Source organism: Strix aluco, chromosome 4 (genome assembly GCF_031877795.1).
Source record: "Strix aluco isolate bStrAlu1 chromosome 4, bStrAlu1.hap1, whole genome shotgun sequence".
In the NCBI taxonomy this organism is placed as follows: Eukaryota; Metazoa; Chordata; class Aves; order Strigiformes; family Strigidae; genus Strix; species Strix aluco.
In genome coordinates, this window is record NC_133934.1 from 114423848 (window position 1) to 114448959 (window position 25112).

The 25112-nt window shown below is 43.7% G+C and overlaps 3 protein-coding genes across 7 annotated transcripts in view; 1 reads left to right on the forward strand and 2 right to left on the reverse strand.

Annotated features, from left to right (window-relative positions):
- Nucleotides 1-781: 781 nt before the first annotated feature.
- Nucleotides 782-1679, reverse strand: GON7 (GON7 subunit of KEOPS complex). Its single transcript, XM_074824990.1, has 2 exons — nt 1407-1679; nt 782-1284 (listed from the first exon to the last, which is right to left on the reverse strand). Exons 1-2 carry the CDS (start codon nt 1603-1605, stop codon nt 1169-1171), a joined length of 315 nt encoding a protein of 104 aa, XP_074681091.1. The 5' UTR covers nt 1606-1679; the 3' UTR covers nt 782-1168.
- A 37-nt stretch (nt 1680-1716) lies between these two features.
- Nucleotides 1717-13220, forward strand: UBR7 (ubiquitin protein ligase E3 component n-recognin 7). Its single transcript, XM_074824989.1, has 11 exons — nt 1717-1960; nt 2078-2211; nt 3032-3092; nt 4658-4753; nt 5867-5920; nt 7088-7193; nt 8639-8823; nt 9380-9511; nt 9914-10076; nt 10954-11015; nt 11816-13220. Exons 1-11 carry the CDS (start codon nt 1793-1795, stop codon nt 11906-11908), a joined length of 1254 nt encoding a protein of 417 aa, XP_074681090.1. The 5' UTR covers nt 1717-1792; the 3' UTR covers nt 11909-13220.
- Nucleotides 13221-18354: 5134 nt separating this feature from the next.
- Nucleotides 18355-25112, reverse strand: part of BTBD7 (BTB domain containing 7) — a 51004-nt gene continuing 44246 nt past the window's right edge. For 4 of the 5 annotated variants that reach the window (XM_074824994.1, XM_074824995.1, XM_074824992.1 and 1 more), the window contains 3 exons: nt 22102-22280; nt 20986-21414; nt 18355-19531 (listed from right to left, as the gene is read on the reverse strand). In XM_074824994.1, the coding sequence (XP_074681095.1) occupies nt 18716-19531; nt 20986-21414; nt 22102-22280 (1424 nt within the window). In that variant the 3' untranslated portion in view covers nt 18355-18715. Of the gene's footprint in view, nt 19532-20985; nt 21415-22101; nt 22281-25112 lie in introns of those variants that run through there. The other variant, XR_012623330.1, reaches the window with a different exon arrangement.

Consider the following 25112-nt stretch of genomic DNA (forward strand, 5'->3'; position numbering starts at 1 on the left):
TTTGAATTGACTGTGCGGTAATAGTTTTCCTCTCACAGACATCTGAATCTGTCATTTACTAACGACTGCTGGAGTGCCAATTGCTTGTACTAAAATTTTAAGTATTTATCCTGTTAGAGCCTCTGCAACACCGGTGTAGGACCCTACTACATTTCCCCTAGTTTCTGCACAATCTTTTGTTTATAGAAAGCATCTCAAAAAATCACTCTGCTCTTTTTTCTTATTTTTAGGTAATGTTGAGAGTTCTGCGTAGGCAGAATATTAAGCAGTGATGTTCACTTTATTAGACTTAGCTACCAAATGAGCCTAAAAATCAACCTGGGTGAAACTCAGTGATGGAAGAAAGTATATAAAGATTGACTGCTGCATGAAACTAAAAAAGGGAAACCCCTCCCCCATTTGGAGAAAACAGGCTTAGGACAGACAAGTTTTTGAATTGTGGAATATTGAAGATAATTATTGAAGTCACACTGACATGTCACTTTCCTGGCTGTCACAAAACCAGGATTTTTTGAAACCAAGATTCCCAGCTCTTTCAATCTACTTTGTCTATGACCTTTTCCAGGAAAATAATTGATGAGTGACTAAAATAAACCTTTTAGATGATAGGCAAAAATGACCTTCCGTTGCAGCACTGTACATGACTCTAACAGGACCGTTCAGCAGTAGACACGGTCCTACAGATGTTTTTTTAATTTTGAATACTATAGTGGTCTTATATTGGCATCTCTCCATACAAATAAAGTTGTCTGGTACCATTTTAAGATCATATCTGCCAAAATAACTCTTTCCAGATTTTATTACTTTATTTTGAAAGTTTAAGTCACATGAAGAAATACTATGACTTGTAAAAAGTCATTAAAAATGTACCAGTCAGAAGACTTGTGAGCGCTGCTTTATATTTGTCAACTAGTTTACTAAGAATTCTTCTCAGTGTAACATTGGTACGCTGTAAGCGATACGCTGCTAACACCAAGGCGCATCCTTTCGTTAAGGCTCCGTATTAAAATAGCGCCGGGATCGACATTTCACTTGTAAAAACACGAGTAGAAGAGACGCAGGCGCCTGCCGGGCCGAGCGGCCTACCCCCGCCCGGGGCACCGCGCCCGGGGGCCCTGACACCCGGAGTGTCCCTTTCTAGGCCTAAGCTCGGTCTCTAACGCCATCATCAGGGCTGAACTTTCGTCCGCTTCGGGGGTGGGTCATCGGCGCTCGCTTTCGTGTCGATGTTGTTTTCGTCTTCGTCTTCATCCTCGTCGTCGTCGTCGTCATCCTCGACATTACCTGTCACGGTTCAAGCGCGGCGCCGATGAGCGGCGGGGGGCGCAGGCGGCGCCCAGGGGCGGCCGAGCCCCCTCCTCACGCTCCCACCCGGCCGCTCCTCGCGTCCCCCCCCCGCCACTCACCGCGCGGCCCGCCGCCGCCCGCCGCCTCTCTCTCCTCCTGCACCAGGGGCGCCAGCAGCTCCACCACCCGCTCCTGCATCTCGGCCAGAGCCCGCCGCAGCCCGCGCAGCTGCCCGCCCTCGCCCTCCTCCGCCGGGCACGGCACCCGCACCGAGCGCGTCTGCCCGTCGCGGCCCCGCAGCTCCGCCACCAGCTCCATCGCCGTGCCCCGCCCCGCCCGGCGGTCGCGCGCCTCCCCGCCGCCTGCCGCGGGGCTGCCCGGCCGCTCCCCGCTGACGCGCGGCCCCGGTCACGTGGACGCGCGGTTCCGTTTCCGCTGCGGCGCCCCCTGGCGGCTCGGCCGCGCGTTTCCTGCCTCGGCTCGCTCTCGGCCGCGCGTCCCGGCGATGGAGGCGGCGGCGGCGGAGGCCGCCGAGCCGGAGAGCGGCTGCGGCGGCGGCGCGGAGGAGCCCGTGGTCTCCTTGGCCGAGGTGCTGGCGGAGAACGAGGAGCTCGAGAAGGAGGCGCGGGCCGTGCTGGGGGCCAGCGACCACGAGCGCTGCAGCTACTCCCAGGTGGGGGCGGGGCCGGGCGCCGTGGGGGGGTGGGGGGCTGGGGGCGGGGCCGCCCGGGGCCGGGACCCCCCCCGCCCCCCGACGCCCTCTGTAGCCTGCGCCGATGTCGCTCCGCAGGGCGCGGTGAAGAGGCAGGCGCTGTACGCCTGCAGCACCTGCACGCCGCCCGGGGGGGAGCCGGCGGGAATCTGCCTGGCCTGCAGCTACGAGTGCCACGGCACCCACCGCCTCTTCGAGCTCTACACCAAGAGGTACCGCGGCGCGGCGGGCGGGGCGGGGCGCGGGCGCGTGCCGGCGGCGGGAAACGCGCGTGCGCTGGTAGCGGGCGGGGGCGGCTCGAGGCTCCCCTCAGCCTGCGGCGCTCGGGGCCCGCGGCCCTGCCGGTCCCTCACAGCCTCCCCGGGGCGAAACGCGGGCCCCTCCGGCGGGCTGGGAAGGCCAGGCGGTGTACGCTGACCGTCACCTCCCGGACCCGAGCGCTGGGACGCCCGGCGGAGGTGTGAGTGTGAGGTGAGCCGGGCAGGGGAGATTCCCCGGAGCATCCTCCTCTGTGTGAGGTAGGACAGTGTGAAACTCGCAAAATACACCGCTTCCAGCAAAACTGTACGGGCAGGTGAGGTCAGGTCACTGAGGTACCCGTGTGCCCCCATTTGCTTGGCATAGTGACCCTATTTATGTGAGAGTTTAGGTGTCTGAGGGGGAGACAAGAGCTTAATCACCTCTGTGGATCCAGCCTTCAGAAATGAACCAATTCATGCTCCTCTCATGCCAACACATGCACTCGTGTTCCCTGAGTGTGGTAGTTACAGCACCCGGGGTCAGCTGTGCCGCTGTGGTCTCCCAGCCGAGTGCTGTTGCAAATGGTGGTGTTAGCTGAGATCTGCCGAGAATAGCGTGTGGGAGGGTAAGGCTGCAGGGCCCCTTTGGCCTTTTCTGACTGATGCTATTGTTTAAATAGCTGCAAGGGTATTTTTGTGGCTCCTAATAAACTGCTGGGAATTGTTATGAATGCAAAAATGAATGTGTTTTCAGTTAATAAAAAAACATGAAATGCTGTGTTTTTCTTTCCAGGAACTTCCGCTGTGACTGTGGAAATAGCAAGTTCAAAAATCTGCAGTGCAAGTTACTCCCAGTAAGTTCAGACATAGATTTCATGCATACAGAATCAAAACAACAGCCTTGGGAGGTTGATGCCTTGCCTCAGCCAGTGCTGACTCATGTGATGCCTCTGCTTTTCCCAGCACGTTAAAGAAGGTGGGAGTATTACAGCAGGAGATAAAACTGTTAAGGAACCAAAGGGAAATGTTGTAAGCAGAGAGAACATTTGATCCTTGTCATCCATGAATGCAGTAGTTTGGCGTCCATGGTCAGCACAGTGCCAGAAATGTGTCCTGGTGCCTGCACTAATACATCTCATTAGCTTTAAGCTGGCTTCAGGAAGACCTTTTGGACTGCAATTTTGTAATTGCATTAAGGAAATTTAAGGTTGTGCTGCTGTCAAAGAGACAGTTCCCTCCTTTGTGGTGGCATTAGTGCCCTAATCTTTTTTGATAGGTTGTCACCAGAGCCTACTGATGGATTGTTTTTTTATATTAAGCCCCCTGTGCTTTTATACTTGGTGGGCATTTTGGGCTTGTCAAGTAGTTGGTAATTGTCTGGGAAGCAGTGACAGGAAGCTGGCTTGCCTGCAGTGCAGCTCCCAGGGTAATAACAGTCCAAATGTAGAAACAGCATGTGGTTTTGTGTATGCCCGTTTTGTTCTGGCAGAACTGGGACGGATTCAGAGCTAGTCAGCCTCAGGCTACAGTCCGGTGATCCCTACGGAGACACCTATGACAATTTTAAGATGTTACTGTTTCTTATTTGAGTCAGTGGAATGGATCACGTGGTTGTTCCTCCTCCTTCAGTTCAGTGCAAAATCAATTGTATTGTTTAAGTGACCTTCAGCATCTGTCCATTAATCTGGCCGACTTCAGGGATGCCGGGTACTCGCCTCGTCTGTTCTTCCTTTGTCAGAACAGTGGTAGAGAGCTCTTTGTAGTAATATCATAAAAGGTCACAGCTGCTTCTACAGGAGCCGATGATGGGTGGCCTTGGGCTGCCACTATGTGCAGTTCTGAAGCCCCCTGGCTGCAGCTGTATTAGCTGTTTGTTTTTTAGTGGGATTACCTGTAATTGAATTTCACTCGGCATGTTTTGTAATTTAGATGATCCTCTCCTGTAGTGTGAGGCTTATATGACATGAATTTAGTGGAAGCTCAGCGGGAAGATTAAACCAAGTTGGGTTTGGAACACAGTCTGGATGTTTAAAAAAAGAATGGAGGGGAAGGTGCCCAGTAAATCTACAGACGTTGCTATAATGTCAGCAAGCAGGCGTGGTTGGTGATCAAAACTCTTAAATGGTTTTAGATTAGTAGTTGCTGGACAAACACCACAGTTGTCATTTGTTACAAAGGTGGAAAGACTGTTTTTCCTCTTTCCATTTGAACTTCAGTGTTCCTCGCATGCCCTGTCTGCTGCTCATGGTATAGCATAGGTGTCTGGATAATATCTTTTGGGATCTTCAAGCTGGTGAGTATAGTGATTGCTTTTAGGAATTAAAGTGGAACAGGAATTGGGTTTTTCTAGATTATACATCTTTTCTGTCTTTTGTTTTTCACTGCATTGTCTATTGAGACTTTTTTCCTTTTCTCCTAGGAAAAGGGCAAGGTGAATTCAGGAAATAAGTATAATGACAATTTCTATGGATTATACTGTACTTGTAAAAGACCTTATCCTGATCCTGAAGATGAGGTAAATACAAAACCCAGTAGTAATCATACATAGATAGTGTTTATGCAAAATATTGTCCAAAGGGTAGTTGCTGAGCTACTTTGCAGGGAAGATCCCACTTCAAGAAATCTTAAGTTCCATATTGCTTTTGGTTGTCATGTGCTGTATAAAGTAATTACTTTATCATTTTTTTTTAAAATGGTAGAATATGTTTATGCCTTGAAGACATAAGGAGGACAAACCATCATTTGGACAAAATGCAGATGCAGTCCTCCCTGCTTTCTTCTCTAAAGTTTCAGAGATCCCTTAGGGGGTGGGTTTCTCATCATCTTGAGAAATGTGGCAAGCGCAGAATAAACACATTGTACATGTTAGGAGAGACCAGAATCTGCATCTTGGTGCCTGCAGCAGTGCTCTGACAAGCCTTCTGGGATGGGGAGAGTCTTCCTGTAGCACTGGCTTTAGCTTTCCTTTACGGAGGTCAGGACACTTTTTGTCTGTCTGAAGTATTAAAATATACCACTTAGTTTGCACACACACACTTTTGTTTGCAGTCATAGAAGTTAGGTGGTTTAAAGAACAAGGAAGGCACAAGTTTTTCAAATACAAAAAAGTGTTTTATAAACTTACCTCTCTGAAGTTCAGAGAAAGCTAAGTATTTCTAAAGAAATCATTAATAATTTTTCATAACAAAGCAGTTTGTACCATACTGCATTGTGGACAGTTAGGATTCTGGCATTCCTTCATAAACCTGATGACATAATATCAGTATCTTTCTTTTGCTAAGCTGCCTGATCATGCATTTCCATTTACAGGAAGAAAGATACCAACAGTGTATTAACTTTTTTTGGCCTTTTGTGTGAGAATGTCTTGCTCTACTGGGAAAACTAGTTTTGTAATAATAAATGGGAATTTCCACAGTCTTGTTAATATGACAAATTACATATGCTGTTGAACTTCAGGGACACAAACTGACTAATGAAGCAGTAACTACTTATTAATGGCAGCTCCCTGTGGGTGGGTGAAGAGGGAAGTGCGATTCACTTGAGCGGGCTTTGCGTAATACTGCCGTTTGAGACTTGGGAAAGATTCAGGAGGTTACTCTTAATGCTAATAATCCGACCGTTCATCTAGGTTCCAGATGAGATGATCCAGTGCATAGTTTGTGAAGACTGGTTCCATGGAAGGGTAAGGAAGCTCTTCAGTAGCAGCATTTCCATTTGCACAGGAAGAAGTCAGTGTCGGTTAAGTTTGTATGGTTATTCTTACTTGGGAAGGTTTGCTGTAGTTCTCAAAAGATTATTACATGAGTTCTGAGGTATTTCTTTTCATTCTGGGCAAAGGAATGTTGAAAGTTTAATCTTGCGCTGCTGTCCACAGAAAACCTAGGAAGAGTTCTACATTTCTGAAGGCTACCACTGCAGAATAAAAAGATAACTTTATAACTGTCTCTTTAATTGGAAAATTCTAATCAAGTAGTTGGTGAGAAAAAGATTCTTAATGAGGCACATCATTATCAACTACCTGAATAGTTCTTCATTCAGAAGAATGCTTTTAAAACTGTAATTCCTTTAAGTGGCAAGGAACAAACTGTGCTCTTGGTTCCTGATTACAAACGTTGGGGAAATCTTTTAAAAGCAGCTCAGCACTTCAGTGTGTGGCCTACTTAACGGGTAAGCATTAAAGATTCAGCCTCTTGTGCCTTGAAGGGCGTGAGTGAAATTCCATGTTTGAAGTTGCAGGATCAAAGAATAAAAAGAAATATCATTGGCTTCAATTATAGGTTCCGTAGATAAACTATAGGATTCTTTTGTATAAATGTGTGTATGAAGAATGTTATGCTGCATACTGTGAGCTTTGCAAGAATGCTTTTCAAAAGAAAGCTGCTAAGTGCTTTTAATTGCCTAAATAGTTCTCACCATTTTCTGGAGAGCTTTGGGGCCTAATTCTTCTCAAGTTCAGTATGTGATCAATATGAAGATTTAAAATCTTTTCCATGTAAGAAAGCAATCATAAAAAGTTATTTGAGAGTTTAAATGTGCAATGTGCAAGAGGTATGCTTAGGAGAGTTTAGAAGAATATCACTTAGAAATGAGATGAAGATAGGACTGAGATTTCTGGGTATGTAGAAGGCATAAAAGGCTGTAGACAAAGAGAGAATTATTTCATCTTTTCCCTGGAATTTTTATCAGCTCTTTCCAGTCTTTAAGTTACACAGATGACTATTGTAGAAAGTTAGCAGGAGTGTATGCTTATTCTGAAAATGTTTGATATTTTACTTCCTCTAAACCTAGACTTGAGTCTGTCAGCTAGCAGCGAGTGCTTCACTGCTGTTTGCTTGTTTCTTTTTGATAGCATCTTGGTGCAGTTCCCCCTGAAAGTGGAGACTTTCATGAAATGGTGTGCCAAGCCTGCATGAAGCACTGCCATTTCCTGTGGGCTTATGCATCGCAATTAGCAGGTAAAGAAAATTAAGATATCTGAGCCAATATTTCATTATCATGTATTTCTCAGACATGGTCGATTAATGACATAATACTGTTTAAGTGGTTGGAGAAATGACGCTCGTTATGTTGGACAATCACCTTCAGCAGTGGAACATGCAGGGCTGCAGTAACGGTTCTGTAAAAAAAAAAAGAAGTTCTCATTCCTAAATCTTAATTCTGTGGTGCTCACTCTTTTATTTTCTCAAAGATGTGCTAGCACATAGATAGATGAAGACTTAATACTTGTCTCAAACTTAATTTCTAAACTGGATCAGAGAACTGAAGAGCCATCCTAGGGGAAGCAGTGAGGCAAACAGCTGAGTATAAGAGGCTCTGAGCACCTCCCCTGCTTCCTCCTCCTTCCTTCCACTCACCTCAGTGTTCACATAAGTGTCCTTCTCGTAACTCCTCCTCAAAGTCCCAACCCCCTCCCAGGTTCCCCTTCTTAAATACATTGTGGCAGAGGTGCACCCACTGTCGCTAACTGGCCGGCCTTTGCCAGAGGCGGGTCTGACTTGGAGCTGGGGAAGCTTCAAGAAGCTTCTCAGAGGAGCCACCGCTGTAGCCCCCTCCCCCGCTACCAAAACCCCACCACTCAAACGCAGCACATCTGTGTAGAGCTGGGACTGTGCTCAGGACATGTGATCCCTGTGGTCACACCAAGCCTCTGCTTCCTTCTCTGCAGGATCAGAAGTGTAGATGACTTGTGTTCTGTGGAAAGAGCTGGTTTCACATAGTCTCCTAAATGTCGCTTATATCAACTGGTGATTGATCTCTTATTTGCCAGAAATTTTATTGGTAATTTTAAGGATTCCAAGCTGGCCCACCTGGAGTCCTCTTCCTTCTAATGTATCTACAGTACAGAAGGGGTGGGGGGTTTTTTGTTTTGGTTTTCCTCCTTCTAACCCACTATGTCACAGGGCACATGTTTGAATTGACATCAAAAGAAAAGCTTGTTTTAAATAAGGAAGTGGTTAGTGTAGTTAATCTGTCATGGAGTTTTTGGTGTGTGCATCTGGAGAAAAAGGACTCTGACACAAAGTCAACAAAAAGGTACACAACATCTACTGAACCTGCAATAGCTATCAAGGGGTGTCAGGAAGGACAGGCATCTTAGTACAGAACTATGTTAAACTGTGATGCCCTTTTCCCTCTCCTAGAGCTTAGATTTTGGGAAGCAGGGTATTTTAGAATAGGCGTATGAAAGGTGAAGAAGACTGTGGTGAAAGAGAGACCGGTTTCTTTGTGCACCTAGGTCACTGTGTCTTTGGACAGCTGTAGAGTGTGTCCAGGACCCTGCAGTGTATGAGGTGTACCTGGGTGCTCTTTGACACTGCACTGGAAAGCAGAGAGAACATCTGTGGTAGCCTGTACGTTGTCTGGCACAGTATTTTCACTTACATGGGTATGTATCTTCCAGTTCCTGCTTTGACCAAAGTGAACTCCCTTGAAGATGAGGGGATTGTCCTGAAGGCTGAGGAAAGTGAAGAGCCAAAAAAAGAAATTAAAAAAGAAAGTGGAGTGGAACACCAAGAAACGAAGGAGGAAAAGCAAACGGAACAGTTTAATGAACCATCCACTAGCTCTGGGTCTGCCTGTCCAGAGGTAAAACGTACCTTCTTTGCTATCCTGTACATCTTCGTAGTGATGGTAGGTGAAGTAAAGCCCGCCTCTTTCTGAACAGGTTCGGTGAAGAGGTAAATGCTTTCAGTCTGTTTCCGTGTTCCCCTTCAGTCACTGCCACTTCAAACGGGTGGTCTCTGTGCAGCGTGGCATAGGCTGTAGAACATGATTGTAGAAGTGGGTGACAAGGGTGTAACGTCTGTTTGCAGACAGGTTATATCCATCCCTTCTTGTCAGCCACCAGGACTTTACACTGAGGTAACTTCTGAGTTTGTTCTAATATAGGTGTATTCTGCATTGTAGCTGCATTTGCATGAGAGCCCAGCTCTCATTTCTTAAGCATTTATGGCCATTGCAGTAAATTTCTACAGAAATTTCCAGTGGAAACTGCTAAAACCTCATGTGGATGAAATGGTAATATAAAAATAAACGTGTCTGAGACAAAAGAAAAATCTTGCAGAAGGAAAATGACATGCTGGAAAGGACAGAGTGTATTTGAAGTGTCATTATAGAGCACTGAACACTCATTTTAATTCAGGTAGTTACCAAGAGTGAGGAGACAGTCTGCAAGCTGAAAGAACTCCAAAGCAAGCAATTTTTAAAAAAAGATACTGCTACCTTTTGGCCATCGAACTGGAGAAGCAAATTATGCACCTGTGAAGACTGTTTGGTAGGTATTCTCTCTTCATTATCACCTTCACTGATGTGGGGGAGGCAGGGAGGAGCTCCTAGAGAATCTTTGAAGAGAAGCTTGTAGATAAAATCTGTGTAAATGTTCTTACTCTGCCTATAAACACCTAAAAAACCCCTCCACCCCCCAGAGAAACACACCGAATCCTTTGGAATTAATAGAGCACAAAGGAGCTTCTAAATGTTTGTATTTTCTTTGCTGCTTAAATGCAGTATTGCTTTGGAAGTCCTTATGGGAAGATGTCTGAAATGCTGGATCCAAAATTTACGTTATTATTTTTATTGTTATTATTTGTGATACTGAACACAACAAGGACTGGGAGACAGCATCTCCATCTGAGAAGTTTTGCAACGTAAAAGTAAATTTTACTTTATTCTCCAGAAAATGTATTCAGAGCTTGAAGTCCAGTTCCTGACAGATGAATGTGACACTGTCTTGGCTTATGAAAATAAAGGTACCAGTGACCAAGAAACAGAGAGGAGAGATCCTTTAATGGACACCCTTAACAGCATGAACAGAGTCCAGCAAGTAGAACTCATCTGTGGTAATTACAACTTCATTTTCAGAATCTGCCTTAACACTTTATTTAACTGAACAGTTTCCCATAAGAGATTGGTATCAGGTCTTGCAGTGTGGTGTCAAACTGTTTTTGAAGTAACATGCAGAAGACTGTATGGTGCACTGCACACCTCAGTCAGGATTACTCTAGAGAAGTTTGTCCTCTCTGGCCTGTTGTTACAGCTTTAATTTACATGGAGGAACTACATGGTGTGGAGCTTTTCCTCTATTTAATACCTTCGGTACTGTATTGATAGTAGTTTCTTGTAACATGAATATTTAAACATTAATTTACACTTCTGCTGTCTGGCGTATTTCTCTTACCCTGTTCTGTTGTCTGGGGGAGTGCCAGCGCTGTGAAGCTGGGGGCAGGGTGCCCCCCCGGCAGCTCTGCTGCAGGCTCTGTTGACAAGGCAGTGTTGAGGTATTTTATAACTGGAGCCGTGTTTCCCTCTTCCACGTGGGGGGTTTGCACTCTGGCGAGGACACTCGCCCAATCCTGAGTTACAGGTGACCCACGTGTGCTGTTGCAGTGGGGAGCTGGGAGCAGGGGTGGTCTTTTAACTAATTGTACTAATTCACTCACTGAACTTCTGTATGTATCTCTGAAGATCACCTGAACAGACACTCACACTGCGTAGGCTACTCTGGTAAGGTATTAGGCTTCTCATGTTTACCTGGACTTGCCTTTCTTTTTATTACTATTATTTGTAATGTTGTTCAAGCCTAGATTTGTTTCAAGTAAATCTAACAAACGACAAGAGGAAGTAGAACAAGTTGTCTTCTTGAGCCAGTGTTAAACTAAAGCTGGGTGTCTTCTGTTTTTTTTATTTTCTTTCTCTTGCCTTCATTTCTCCATCCAGAATACAATGATTTAAAGACAGAACTGACTGACTATCTCAGGAGATTTGCAGATGAGGGAACGGTAAGGTGCAACTCACAGAATTTGTTTGCCAGAAAATGTGTTTTAAAGTATTGTTGAGGGCTGGGTGTTGACTACTATGATGCTATGTTACAGTGTTTTTTCCCTGTCTCTTGAAGGTACTGCAGTAGAAATTAGAAACCCCTGATTTCACTGGAATTTAAAAGTTTTATTTCCTTAATGACATTGTTGAGAGATAACAGGGACCTTACAGAAATCTGTCTATGTAGTACTGAGAGCAGTTCTTAAATGAAGCTACTTTTGCTCTAGGAAAAGTATTCAGGAAACAAAGCTCTTAACCTTTATGCTTTTTCTTAGACTGACTTTAAACCCTTAGAAGAGTAAGGACTGAGTAAATATTGGCAGTCTTGTCAGGTGTTTTCCTGGAGGCATTTGCATGCTGTTATCAATCAACACATGCATTGTGTTGGTTTATTTGCTGAATTGCCATTCTTAGTGACATTGCAAAGAAGCGGAAGTGAGCTAGTGAAGATCTTGCTCTGTGTTGGTTTTTCTGCTGATAAAAGCAAGTGGTGAAACCCATTAAAAATACCCTCAGGAGCTTTGCTCTGGGTGCTTGTCCTGCCTTGGGGGAGCTCGTTTCTCTGTACTCTTGTAATACAACTTGGGTGTTAATCATCTCCCTTGGGTCCGAGAGGAAAGCTGTAGTGCCGGCTGTGTGGCAGAGGTTCCGGTGCATGTGCCTTTGTACGCTTACGTGGGGGGATGCGTGCGAGGAAAAGGAAAGGATGGTTTAATTGAATTCCTGTAGCACAACCTGGGTTTCATATTGCTTCCCCCAGGTGGTTAAAAGAGAAGACATTCAGCACTTCTTTGAAGAGTTTCAGTCACGGAAAAGACGACGGACTAACCGGATGCAGTACTACTGTAGTTAGACTGAGAGGGCTTGGGTCTGAAAGGACAACTGGGAGAACAATATTCATTGGCAAATAAAAGAGGCATCTTCAGTAGTTTGGCTTCTCATCCAGCTGTCCAAGAAACGTCTTCATTTTGTCTCATACTTGTTCCTTTATTTGTAGCGACTAAAACGTGTTCTTAACAGGTACACTGCAGTTAGAGGGATTTCAGTGGTGATGGGCTCCGCGCTCCCGCGGCAGCGGGCCTTGGCTGCGGGGGGCGGCTGGCGTGCTGCCACGCCTTCCCTTCAGCCCGGACCCCCGGCCTCAGCGCAGGGCTGTGTGCGGCGCCCAGTTCCTGCTCAGAGGGGCTCCGCGCCCTCCCCTCGGGTGGAGCCATTCTAGCAAGGGCTCCCTGCGCCTTTGCGGCGCCGGCTCCCGGGGGTCCCGCGGGCAGGCGCCTGGGCCACGGCTCCTGGGTGGAATTGCGTCCCGGCGAAGGGCCCAGCGCTGTGCGCTCGCTCTCCACGGAGGAAGCGCTCCCAAGGCAGGTGAAAAATGAGAAATCAGAGGGTAGGCTTCATGCAACGGAGCGTGCTATCTGTTTTTATAAATTCAAAAGCTTTCTTTCTAATATTGTACAGTGATGTTTTACATGCAAAAATTTGGCACATGAACTTTATCCACTTGCTAGTATATAAACAGTATCTAGGAAGAGGTATGAAAGTACAGGTTAGGCAGCAGGGAGGTTTGTTATAGGACTTACTAACATGCTTTGATTTTAAGGACTAGCCTCCTGCAAACTACTCTACTTCGTAAATAGTCCTGAAAACACTGCAGCATCCTGGCATTTTGCTACAGTATAAAACGTGTGATCTTTTTATAATCACTGTGATAATCATGGAACAAGATTACCACAGTGGGTCACTGACTTTTAAGAATCTGCACTTAGCTACAATTAAATATTGACTTTTCCTAAATTTGGAGCCTAGTGTAGTTTTTAGTTTGCCTTTACCCACAAACCCCAGAACCTACTTTAAGAAAGTTCTAATTTTTAACTCCTTTATGTAGTAGGATGATTTCTTTACCATGGGGTACTCATGTTCATGACTTTTGAGAAGGAAATGAGACCTTTATGTATCATTCTCCCTATTATTGGTTTCTGACCACTTTATTTACAAAAGCTAGTTTTAGTGTAGAGGCTGACTTCAGGGGTTTGTTACATGCAAAATGACTAGTTGCATTTAAATTTAACCCTGGGTAGTGTATGTGCTTTTTTTGCAGCAACTGTTATGGGAGTTGTAACTGCCTACCTAACTCAAATATCTAAAAATTAAAGAACTGTTCGATCTGCGCTGTCTGGGTTTTTGAAGTGCTGCTGTAGCAGTTTGTTTTCATCCATGCTCTGGCCAGACACGGGGCAGGGCAGCCGTGACCTCTTCACCCTGTGGCCAACACCCATCTTGGGGGCCCAGTTGGGCGCTGGGCTAAGCCCAGCCTGGTATTCCCAGGCTGAGGGTTGGCAGCCCCTGCCTGTACTGCTTCGGGCAGCAGGGGATGGCGTTTCCTCTGCGTTGCAGTTCTGGCCTGTAATTCCCTGAAATGGGGGAGAAGGTGCCCAGAGGCAACCACTGTGCTGGGCCCAGCTCTGAGCTCAGGCCTTGGGCTGGGCACTGCCCTGCACTGCCCAGGTCCCAGCTGGAGGGGGGCGCTCCCAGCCCCCGCTGTGCAGCCCAGGACAGGCAAGCGCTGGGCCTGAGCCCGCACCACAACACCGAGCGGCCTTACCCGAGGGGAGCACAGGTACAACCCCCCTTCCACCTGACAGCCCTGGTGCTTCCTGCCCAACGGCTGCCCCGGCAAGGAGGCGCCCTGCCTTCTATAAGTTAGCAGATGTAGAAGAACACTGTTACAAAGGGAACAGAAAGTCTGTAACAATAAATTTGTCTAGTTGAGGAAGTTGCTCCTAAACCTCATCTTCCTGGATGCAGGAATGAAGGTGTCAATAATTAACGTTTAAGACCATACAGCACTCACTGTGCACCCCACCCCACAGTATTTTACTGTTGTACATCAAAATGAGAATAGTCAAGATTTTCTGCTTGCTGCATGACACACTTCTAAACTTGAGTCATCTCTTTGAAGTAGGGAAGGAAGCGCTTGTTTCTGTGCAGGAGACGGAACAAAGACTCAGCTGATGCAGGGTAACAGCAAGGAGAAGCGAATGCTGGGTACTTCCCAAGTGCCTTTGTCTAGCTGCTCTGCCGAGAAAACAAACACTTCCCATACCAGGGGCTAAGTCCCCCTGCCTCACCTAAGAGTAATCCTATCGCCTTTAATACTGAACAGTCTCAAGTCAACTAAGCTCTAGCCAGAAGAACTCACTGAACTATTTCACCAAAGTGCTTTTCCTATTTAACAAGCTGCTTGAACAGTACCACTAATTTTGAATTCCTCCTTTTACACTGGTTTGTACCATATCCTTGATGTTCAAAGCATTATTGTGCACCTTTTTTTCCAGAAGGAACAACAAACCCTGCCAGGTTAAGAGCTTTTACCGTTAGGTTTGCATCAAGCACTCCTTTCCCCCGGCCATCGGTCAGGGCTGGTTGAGCCAGGAGGGCGGCCGGCAGCGCTGCGGCAGCCCACTGCTAACAGTCAACTGGAAGAAGTCGCACAAGCACGTTCTATACAAGCCATTTATTTGAAATGCCAACTATACGTAGGATAAAGTCAGTGTTACATGCTTCTCAGCAACAGTAGAAAAATAGAACCAGTGAAAACCTTTTTACAACTGTAATGGTACTCAAAAGAGAAATGTATTGTTTTACAATGCATCACACAAGACTAGAATTCAAGTTTGTAGGTACCTAAATAAAAATACTATTTTTTTTTTTAAAAAACACTATGTACAATTGAAGCGTAAACAAGTTTTACAAAGTACTGGTTATGCAGGTTGTAGAAAAAACACTTGCATAGGACATGAAGTCAGTTTAAGAAAGTTTTCTGAGCCTTTAGCATTGAAGGCACTTGACTTTATACCAGTAACAACACGAGGACAAGAAACAAAACCATAACATTGCTGAAGGCAGGGCTACCTTCCGGCAGTACAGGTAATTACAGAAACCCCAAATACGGTTTTACAGTTTTATCTCTCAGCTGTTCCCTGCACTCAGCAGAGCTCAGCACCACCTCTACCATAGAAGCGTATAATTAGAAGAAAGAACAGTGCCTCAAACAGCACGAGTAATTTAAAAAAAAAAAACAAAAAACAGAACACCACCCCACCCCCCCCCCCAAACCACAAACCCAAACCCCCCAAAACCCCCACCAAACCCAAACCAAAGAAATCCATAAGACAAACATCCGGGATGTTCCAGGACCAAAACCCAAGGCTTACAAGTACGGGTGGCAACAGCCTTAACTTTCAGAAATCAAACTCCTCAAGAACAGGAAAAATGCAACAAGAAACTGCCACTCAACACAGCAGTTATTAATACACAACTACAGTAACTCCGTAGAACAACAAAAGACTTCAAAGGAAGAATCTGTTTCAGGAATTAAGTTATTCATCCATATGTTAAGGAAAAGAGGAGGGGGTCAGGGAAAGGAGAGTAAGTTGTTTTTGCATGTTGCTCACTAAATGAAAGTCTGAGCTCTCTCTTTAAAAGAACAAGGAGCACAAGTCTTCCTCATTCAAGAAAACTTAATGTTCATACCTCTATCCTCAAGCAAAATACAGTCACTAATCTGTTATCTCCATCAAAGATACAGGAGAAAAAGATGTCAATTTCCAGCCTAATCAGAAAGTGCTTCATGTAAACGAGCTTCTGCACCAAAGTTCAGTAGACAGAGAACAACAAGAAGTAGCAGGTAGCACAGGTACGTCTGTTCTGTGAGCAGGATGCAGTATGAACACTAGCTTCTGAACAAAGCTCCATGAAGACTAAAGATGGTCTCTCTCCCCTCCCTCTGCACATCCCACTAAGTAGGAAGTCCTACGCTGGAGTACAAAAATCCAGTTCCAGTAATTTGACAAATCCTTCTTTTCCACTTCAAATAAGTTGCTGTTAGCTGCCGTCTTCTTCCCAACTCAAAATATTCAAGTGAAAATGCAGATTGTCTACATGGCCTGATTGTCTTTGTGGCCTCAGAAGGACTTGCCTTTTATTTTGCACCTACTTTTAAACACTTTATCCTCTTTTTTAATACTGTCCAGCTTCTGAGACTTCAGAAGCAGTTTTGTATTCTAAAATGCAGACATGTTCCCCCCCAGAGGCATTTCTCACCAGCTTATTCCAAAACCAAAGCATTCCCTCAAGCCATAACCTCAAAACTTCTCAGTTTTCATCAGCCACATCCCGACAAATTTCAAGCTTAAACATTACATCTGTAGATTTCAGCCCCATTTCTGTCCAGGCACACAGTGCCACATCAAACTATGGTATCTAAAATAGTTTTCTCAAATTACATCTATTGATTTTAGGTAAAAATAAATTATTCAGAATAGTAAGTCTTCTGAGGACAGCTATGACTTTTTAGTAATTAAGCTACCAACACACATATGATCCAAGTGCAGGGAGTTTCAGGGGTTTTGTGTGTGATGAAAGCTAATGCTTCTAGTGCTGGTGAGCATGAGACCCAAGTGTCCAGCTAGAACTACGCAGTCGGACAGCACCGTGCTCAAATCTCCAGAGGAAACCCAATGAACCTCAGACCCTAACCTGCAGCAGCACCGTCCCCCCACTGACCCCTTCTTACATTTAACAATGTTCTATGCTGCAGTCCCATGGAAATACTAACATATTGGTGATGAGGCCAGGACCACCAAGTATCTTGACTGTGGTCAAAAAAACAGATTTAAAAGGCTGACAGAGGAAAGAAAAAAAAACAACCCAACACAAAACCATCTCTTCTCACCCACAAGACATCACCTGTGCAGTTTAGCTAGATTTCTCCTCCAATCCTACACCGCGCCGTCCATGGCCACAAAAGGAGTACCTGCAGAGCTTTCACAGAAGCAGGAGGCCTACAGATGCCTATGCAGGAGACATCAGGATTACTGGTTCAAACACCCATATCTTCATTTATCTAGAAGCTATTTGACAGTTTGGAAATGCAGTATTCGGTATATGTCAACAACATGTTGTTGTAACCAGGCCTTGCATACTTTGATGAAACAGGTTAGGTAAGAATCTGCCATCAACTAAAACTAAAAGTAAAGTTGCAGCAAGATTTCTGTTTAAATAGTATTAAGCATTTTGAACCGCAGGAAACAACTCAACCGAACCTTAAAGTAGTCCTTAGGTCACACTTGGGATTAAAGTTTTCTACTACAGGGAAATTCTTCGTTATAGAAACTGCATTTAAAAAAAACCCAAACAGGCCTCTACCAGTAGTCAGTACACTGCAGTGGCATCACATCCCTACCCTAAATGCAATGAATCTTCGGTAAAAACTGCACTAAGGATGCACTTAATAATGGTAACTGTTACACCCGGTGCATTGCTTAACCCCAGCGCAGTGGCAGGGAGCCAGCCCAGATCACCATCATTCCCTCTCTGTATCATGTTAATAGGTGAATCTCATTTCTGTGCTTTGAAAAAACAAAGTCAGGAAATGGAAGAGTAATTTAAGAGTGCTAAAGCTTCGCACATTTCATGATGCTAGAGCAGTTACTCTTCACTTTGATTTTGTTCACAGAACAGCTGCAATTACGAAGTCAGCAACACTTCAGATCAGGTAAGGAACACTGAATGACGTCACTAAGACTGAAGCCCTTTTTTAATCATAGGCAGGAGAAAGCAAGGCAATGAGCAGTCACCTCGGCACCTCTGTTGGAGCGGGAACCCTCTCAGGTGGAGGGTCACCATTCAGGCAACAGCGGAGATACTATGCCTTGTCTTCCTGACACTCCAGGATTTAGCATGAATCCTCAACTCCGGTCTTCACTTACCCCCACATACGGGTAGCTGGAAGAACAAGTTATTACTATCATTTTTACAGTATTTCTAGATTTATTTCTGCATGGGCAAGCAAACAATTCTAGTCTGTCTAATAAATGCTTCCGGGTGATCATGGAGTTCTCCATGGTCACAGCTGAACCAAAAAGCAAACAGAATCAGACTGTCAGATCCCAGTGAATTTCACTGGAATCTGGACTCCTAAATATCCCCTTGGACTTTTAAAAACCCAATATTATTCTTGAAGTGGGCTTGCTATATAAGGATAAGACCAGCTGCCAGAACTTTTCAAACAAAACATTAAGACTGGATTCTTGCTGTAACTGTAAAAATCAGGAAGATTTCAGATCTAAATGAACAAAAAAATATAACTGAAAATGTAGTATTTTCATGTGCTGTTCTTTGGAATTCCTATAATTAAAAAATAAATGCATTGTTACTATCTCATAAGAAAATACATTTCATAATGTGCAACCCAATGCACATTGGGAATTGGCAGGTGAAAGGGAAAATGCAAAAGTATGAAAATACAGTCCTTTAAATGTGACAATAAAGTTTAACATATTAGTACAAAACTAATACACTAAAATACAGGTGCAAAAGGCTACCAGGTTGCAGAAAAAAGGTACCAGCTTTTTTTTTTTTTTTTAAAGGCTTAATTAAATTTGCTCAAAAAATATCCCACAAAATAAAACCAGAAGCAGCATTAAAAACAAACCGGTAACATGCTGTCTCTAATAAAGCAATGTATGTACAAAAGAAGTGAGTGAAGCTGAATTCATCTGCTGGCATGAATGAATTTGTCTGACAGAAGTCAGGCCAAAAATTGCAAAGAAGGGGACGTTTACAACTCTTAGGCACAGAGAAATAGTGGAGGTTGCTTTCATAGGGCAGATTTTTTATACAGGAAGTCTGGTTTGTTTGGAGACCTCCTTCCTCTGCTTACTGCATCTTCCCTTTCCAACTCTGCATTTCTCTGTGCTCCATGTTCCAATGGTTCATCATCTGCCAGTCTCCTGCTGGGTCTCTCTTCTTGCATTTCAGAGGTGTATGCAGAGAGCGAAGGTCTGTTGGAGGTTAGCCCATAGGTTAAATCGGTTTCCATTTTTGTTCTTCCCCTGATGTGAACAGGGCCATTACCAGCATTTTCCTGGGTAGCCAACGCCAAGTCCAGTCGCTGGGGAGGTTGTTCTAAGACATCGAGGTGTATTGGCTCATTCTTTTGTCTATGTTGATGCCCATCTTGGGAGAGCAGGTATTCCCTCCTAGAATCCTCTTGTTTTTTAGGAGATATCTGGGAAGGTAGATAGGCTGACTTTAAGCCACTTGGTGATGCCTTATTGTGGCTATACAAATCTGGGCCAAAATACATGCCTTGTGAAGGCGAAGGACTGTGCCTGTTGGGTGCTGGAGTAGAGGGTCTGCATGCAGCATTAGAGAAGTCATAGAAGTCAGGATATTCCTGCTGATTTTCTCGAGCATCTATTTTTTGCTCTATTGCATGTTTCTTTCGAGAAGTGGGCATGTGTCTGTTCTGAATACATGAAATGTGCTGGGGTGGACCGGGCCCTACCTCTGCAACCGTCTGGCTTAACTCCGTGTCGACCGTGAGCTCTGGTAATCTTCTGTCTTTTAAAGACATAGCTGACACACCCATTGCGATATCTGGCATCAGTTCATTTAGCAAAGGCTGAGTACACTGGAAAAGAAAAAGAAATTGGTCCAGGGAAACAAAGCAAAAGCTAAACACAAACTGTATTTAGGACAGTTTCTGTGATTCAAAATGGCACTTTCCTAATCTACCTTTGCCTAGACCAACCTCAGCCTGCAAGTTTCCTACACTGTTTAAAAACCACATATATCCTCCTACCTTCATGTTCCTGTTAGCTTAAGACAACTTCTTTCCCTCAGGAAGCTGTTGTGCCGCAATAATAGTTCCTTCTTAAACACATCTTGTCTTGAATATGCAGTAAATGAAAATGTACTGTTAAGTCTCAAAAGGTAAGTCTGCTTTAAGCCACTTGCAATTGTCAGACAAGTCGAGGTACTCAGTGCAGAACTTAACAAATGGTTTGTTACAGTGCAGGCTTCCAGTGCAGGGAAGCCACAAAACATGTATTTCGTCACTACAGATGCAACCCTTCTGCTTGCAATTCATATTTTAAAGTTTATTGCAGGTACACCTATAAGCAATCCTGCAAATTCTAGCAGAAATATTTCAACTGTGAAAAAGATCACTATTTGGTTTTCTTAATGAAGTTAGTACTGATCAAGAGAGAGACATGCTACAAAACCCACCCTTGAACAAACAATGGCAAACAACTCTGATTTGAAGCTATTTTAACCTAAAATATAAAAAGGAGTGCAATATATGTAGGCCAATTGCTAAAGGAAAAAAAAAATTTAAAAATAAAAATCCATGCTTCTATTCAGAACTCCAGAGCAAATCTGCACCTAAAGAGCAGGTTTCCAGTATGACAACTGTGCACTGAAACAGTTTTTTTCACTGCAGAAATAAATCAACAAATTCTTTGTTCATCATTTCACCAACTTCAGAAAGCTATGTCTTTGTCCAGTATGTTATAGTTCATTGCTTTCATTGCATCATATTGTAGTTCAGCAACTATAATAATTGTCTTTAAATGCTGTAACAAATCCCTTGATATTTGAATTACCAATTTCTGCTTGCCTATTCATTTTACAATCTTGTTCACAGCTGTAAGGCCTTCACTTTCTCCACAGGTTCCTTTATACACATCTGTCTGTTTACTTCAGGACTACTTACTTGTGAATAGCCAAAATAGCATCACTATTTCTATCCATGAATTATAGCATGCAGTCCATTACTGAAGTTGACTTCTGCTTTGTTTTGATATAGAGCAAACTATTATTTCAGAAGATTTATGAGTCCCACTTGCCCCTCCAAAATGCTCCTGCCCCTGGAACATTCATTCTCCAAGGGATTAGGAAACACCTTTGGGATGCACAATACTGACAGCCAGTTTGATAGAAAATTCTTCCCCTAACCAATGAAGATGCTCTTTTATTTAACAAAGCCAAGTTACTTCATCATAAGAATTCTCTCCAGCCCCCCTCTATAAGCTACTTTGAGTGGCCAGAGACAGGGAGAAGAGGAGAAATCATAATACTTACTACTTGTTTCTCAGCTGCCATGACTGCTGCTGCTGCAGCCACGGTCTGTCTCCCCAGACCTGTAGTGTTAGTGCAATCAGGGGGTGCTGCTTTAACACTGGGCAAGTAGACAGGCGGTGCAGCTTTGGGAGCGGTTCGGGAGTGGAACAGCGAGTGATTACATGGGTAAGAAAAGGAACGCGAGGGATGTTGACTTGGCACCCTTTGTTTCCAGCCCACTTTGAACTGGTTATGAATAGGAGTTGCTGGTGGGTGGTATGGGGGTGGAGGAGGGGGCAATGGTGGATGGAAGGCCACAAAAGAGTCCAGTTCTGTAAACATGGTTTCTGCAGTGGGAGTGCTGTTAACACGACATCGTCCAGACTGTCTCATTGTCAGGAGTGGGCTTTCGTCCCCAAATCGCTCATCAGGAAAGAATTTGTGAGGATTCTGCAAAGGAAAAAGCCAGCATGTAGCAAGACACAGTAGGAAGTCATCTAGAAAAATCTCATAGGCTAACACACATTGGAACTAGAAATCTGCTGTGCCACCTAAATCCACACTAACACCTGAGGTGATTACAGCTACCAGAGAATAAAGCTTTCTTTTAAAAACAAGACAAGAAGCATCATATTCACTGTGTGATTAAGTTGACCAATAAATGCATTTTTGCTTTAACAGCAGTATACAAGCGTAAGTGGGATTTCCAGTTTCCCAGACCTGATACGTACTGTGCAGCTCTACTGTATTACTCCCGACTTTTCTCCCTGATTCAAGAATAAATCATAATCTAGATTTCTAGTTATGGTTTGACTATTCTCATCACCTGCCTCTTTGGCAGATTTTTTTTGTCCCCAAAATCTGTGGCAGTAAGAGCACCCTGAATGGCAACAGCTCTTGAGAAAAATATTTACACATTGCACTTACACATTTATAAAAATCACATACATCAAATGCAACAGTCTCACTGTCATTTGCACCTAGACAGTTCTGAAGTTATGCAGACATTTCAAAGCATTTTTGCACCTGCATGTGCACACACAAAGTAGGTCTCTTATTGCAGATTACACATTCAAGTCGATTCACAAGCAGAACAGAATCAAAGCATCTGTGGTCTTATACAACAATTTTTCATACCTGCAAAAGCTCAGCAGCAGCATCAGAAAGTCCGAATTCCCGCAGCACACGAATCTGAATCTCATAACTGACTGTGGCACCTTCTCCACAATTAAGAGCATATGCTCTTTGCACCTGCTCAGTATGACGCAGCTCCTGCAGCCGTTTGATCATCTCTTTTACAACGAGGAGATTGGGAACTGGAGGGGTAACAGAACGGAATGGGGATAATAGACATTACTCTTTGAACTGTGAGACAGTAAGTTGGATTGCAATAGTTAGATTTAATTCTGAAGGAAAAAAAAAAATCTAACACCAGGCTGACTTGGCTTTTTTTTTTTTAAGCAGCATTCTGCCAAGAACAGTTCGACTTACACATGTTCCTTGGAGCATCATTAAGCCACATGGAATAACACACATATCATACAAATGGTAAAGACATATGCCATTTTTCCAGCTTCTGCTAGAATGAGCCACAAATACAGCCTTCTTTGTAAATCCCTTATGATGCAGGAATTTCATGATTTGAGGTGGGGGCAGGATATCTTAAATAACAACTAAATGTTCCCTCATGAATTCTACAGGCCAAGAACTCATTGATTTTTTCTGGCATGCACTTCATAATTCTAGTGGAATTCTATAATCACAAGACCATAATATGAGTATGTAACTACAGAAAGAGCATTCTAAAAAAATTACACAAACTGTAAGCCAACATAAACCTGTTAAAATTATGTTGTTTTATGCAGTCATATTGAAATAATTTTAAAAAAACCTTTCCAAAAGGAAATCATGTATAATTTGGGGTATTTATCCTGTTGCAGAACTTTCTCATGCCACTTCTTGATGCTGTTTGACAGTGAACGGTATTTCTCTGTGGTCTTTCTGTCCTCAGGAAAATGTGCATAAGAGAAGACAAATCCAGATCTCTGAATACGTTAAGTCCTGGCATCTGATCCTTTATCAGCTTCACAAGTGTTATATATTACCATGACCAGATGTCCATAATGAAAGCTCATAAAAATTAAATGGATCAGACAGCAAGAACAGTGTGAAAAGGCATTTGCATTACAGAGAAGAAAACCCAACACCATGCAATTACAACTGGTCCCAATTTCACAAAGTTTACATTGGTACATGAAGGGTAAGTGTAAGTAGTGCAAAATATTCCCCCCTGCCCACTAAGTTCCTGTACTAGGAAAATTTAAAAAAAAAAAAAAAAAAAATCAATTTTATCCACAAGGCCTGGAAGTAAGTCCTCCATGCTACCCTCCACACAGTTCAACTGTTCTGAAAAATCCTGGTTTAGCAGCCAGATGTTTAGCTACAACCCACATTTTGCTAACACTGAAAAAAAGGATTTTAGAGAAGTTCTCCGAAGTAGGAGGCATAAAAATAATCTAAGTTTTTCATTAAGAAGCTATCTTCTCAAACTCAGGTTTTTTGGTTTTTTACTATTATTCATGTAAAACACATGGAAGAGAGATTATGTATATAAAAAAATACAGTTCTGTCAAGTCAGTTGCAGGATTTTTAATTCAAACTGAAACTGGAAAATACCCAAGGAAACCCAGTTACCTGCAGACTCTAGCCTCAAAGTAGAACAGACCTCAGCAGAGGTTGAACTCATTTTACAACAGCCCTGCAAGAACAGCACTAAGACATGCTGCCAATAGCATTTATGCAAATACAGTCCACGGGCAGTGGGTACAAGCAAAATGCAAGTGACAGATGGAGAACACCTAAGCCATAAAGTAAACCCTGTTCTAAGAGCCCTGCCTAAGGGGCATGGAGGCGATGTTGCCTAGCTCTCCCTCTGGCAGTTACTCTGCTCCATCTGTGCTTTGGGATGGATTCCTGTACAAGTTATGGGTTTGGTACATGCCTGAACCTGCTCAAATTAACTGGGCTCCATCTACCCTTCTGAGCACAAGGCACTGGGCAAAACAATCAATTCTTTTGCCTAATTACAGAACTAAGCAAAGCAGGCAGTTACCAGGACACAATACCTGTCCTCCAACTAGCGGCCAGGCTCCGAGTTCATATCCAAGCTCAAATCAAAGGGCTGGCAATAATTCCTACACTGTAGAGAACCAAGCTGTAGTGGAGTTTCAGACTGGGTAAGATGTCTCATGCTTGCCAACAGAGCCAGATTTTTTTTCAGAACACGAGAACTTTTGCAAAACATTGGAGACCTTTGAGAACCCATTTAATTTCTCAATTTCTTTGGAAATGAAGATCGAGCAAGGTGTTATCAAAGTCACACCTTATGATGAAATACTTTACATTCAATTCATGGTGAGTATATTAATGCTTTTCTGTGGAGGGGGGAAAAAGTTCGAGTACTGTAATGTACTGCTGAGATGCCACAGCTGTGAATTTCTAACCAAACAATTAATACTTCCATCAAATTACAGAAGTTTTCAGAAGCTCCTTTTAGGCTTTATCAAGTCTCTTCCCAAATCACAAGAAACAAATACATCGAAACTATTCCACAAACCTTTCTAGAAAACTTACTGCAGTGTTTAACTAAACAGTGTTTCAAATCTTCCTAACACCTCAACTTAAATTCTCTTGCAGCAATTTAAACTTACTGGTTTTGTCCTGGCTCTAGCATCTGTAAGCATAGTTTATCTACTTCCTTTCAACATAGTTGACTGAAGGGAAACGTAACTGATATACGAAGAGCTTATAAAATGGTAAGCAGGGAGCGGTGGAGGGAAGATGACTTTCTTTGGTGGCATGTCTTCTTTATTGCTTTTCTACAGACTCCTAAACTGATACATATCTACTGAAATATGGTACTTTGATCTAAAAATGGATGCCAAAAGTTTATGCAAGTTTAATGAAGGACTGCATAAGCTCATGGATTAAAAGTGCATTTAAAATTACTAACTGCACAGAAACACTATGCACCACAGGACGTCTCTGACCTGCAAATGGTAGAAGAGCACACATAATTTTACAGGCAATTATTTTATGTGCTTTTACTGCTACACTTTCCTTATGCACTCACTTCTGGCAACTGCTGG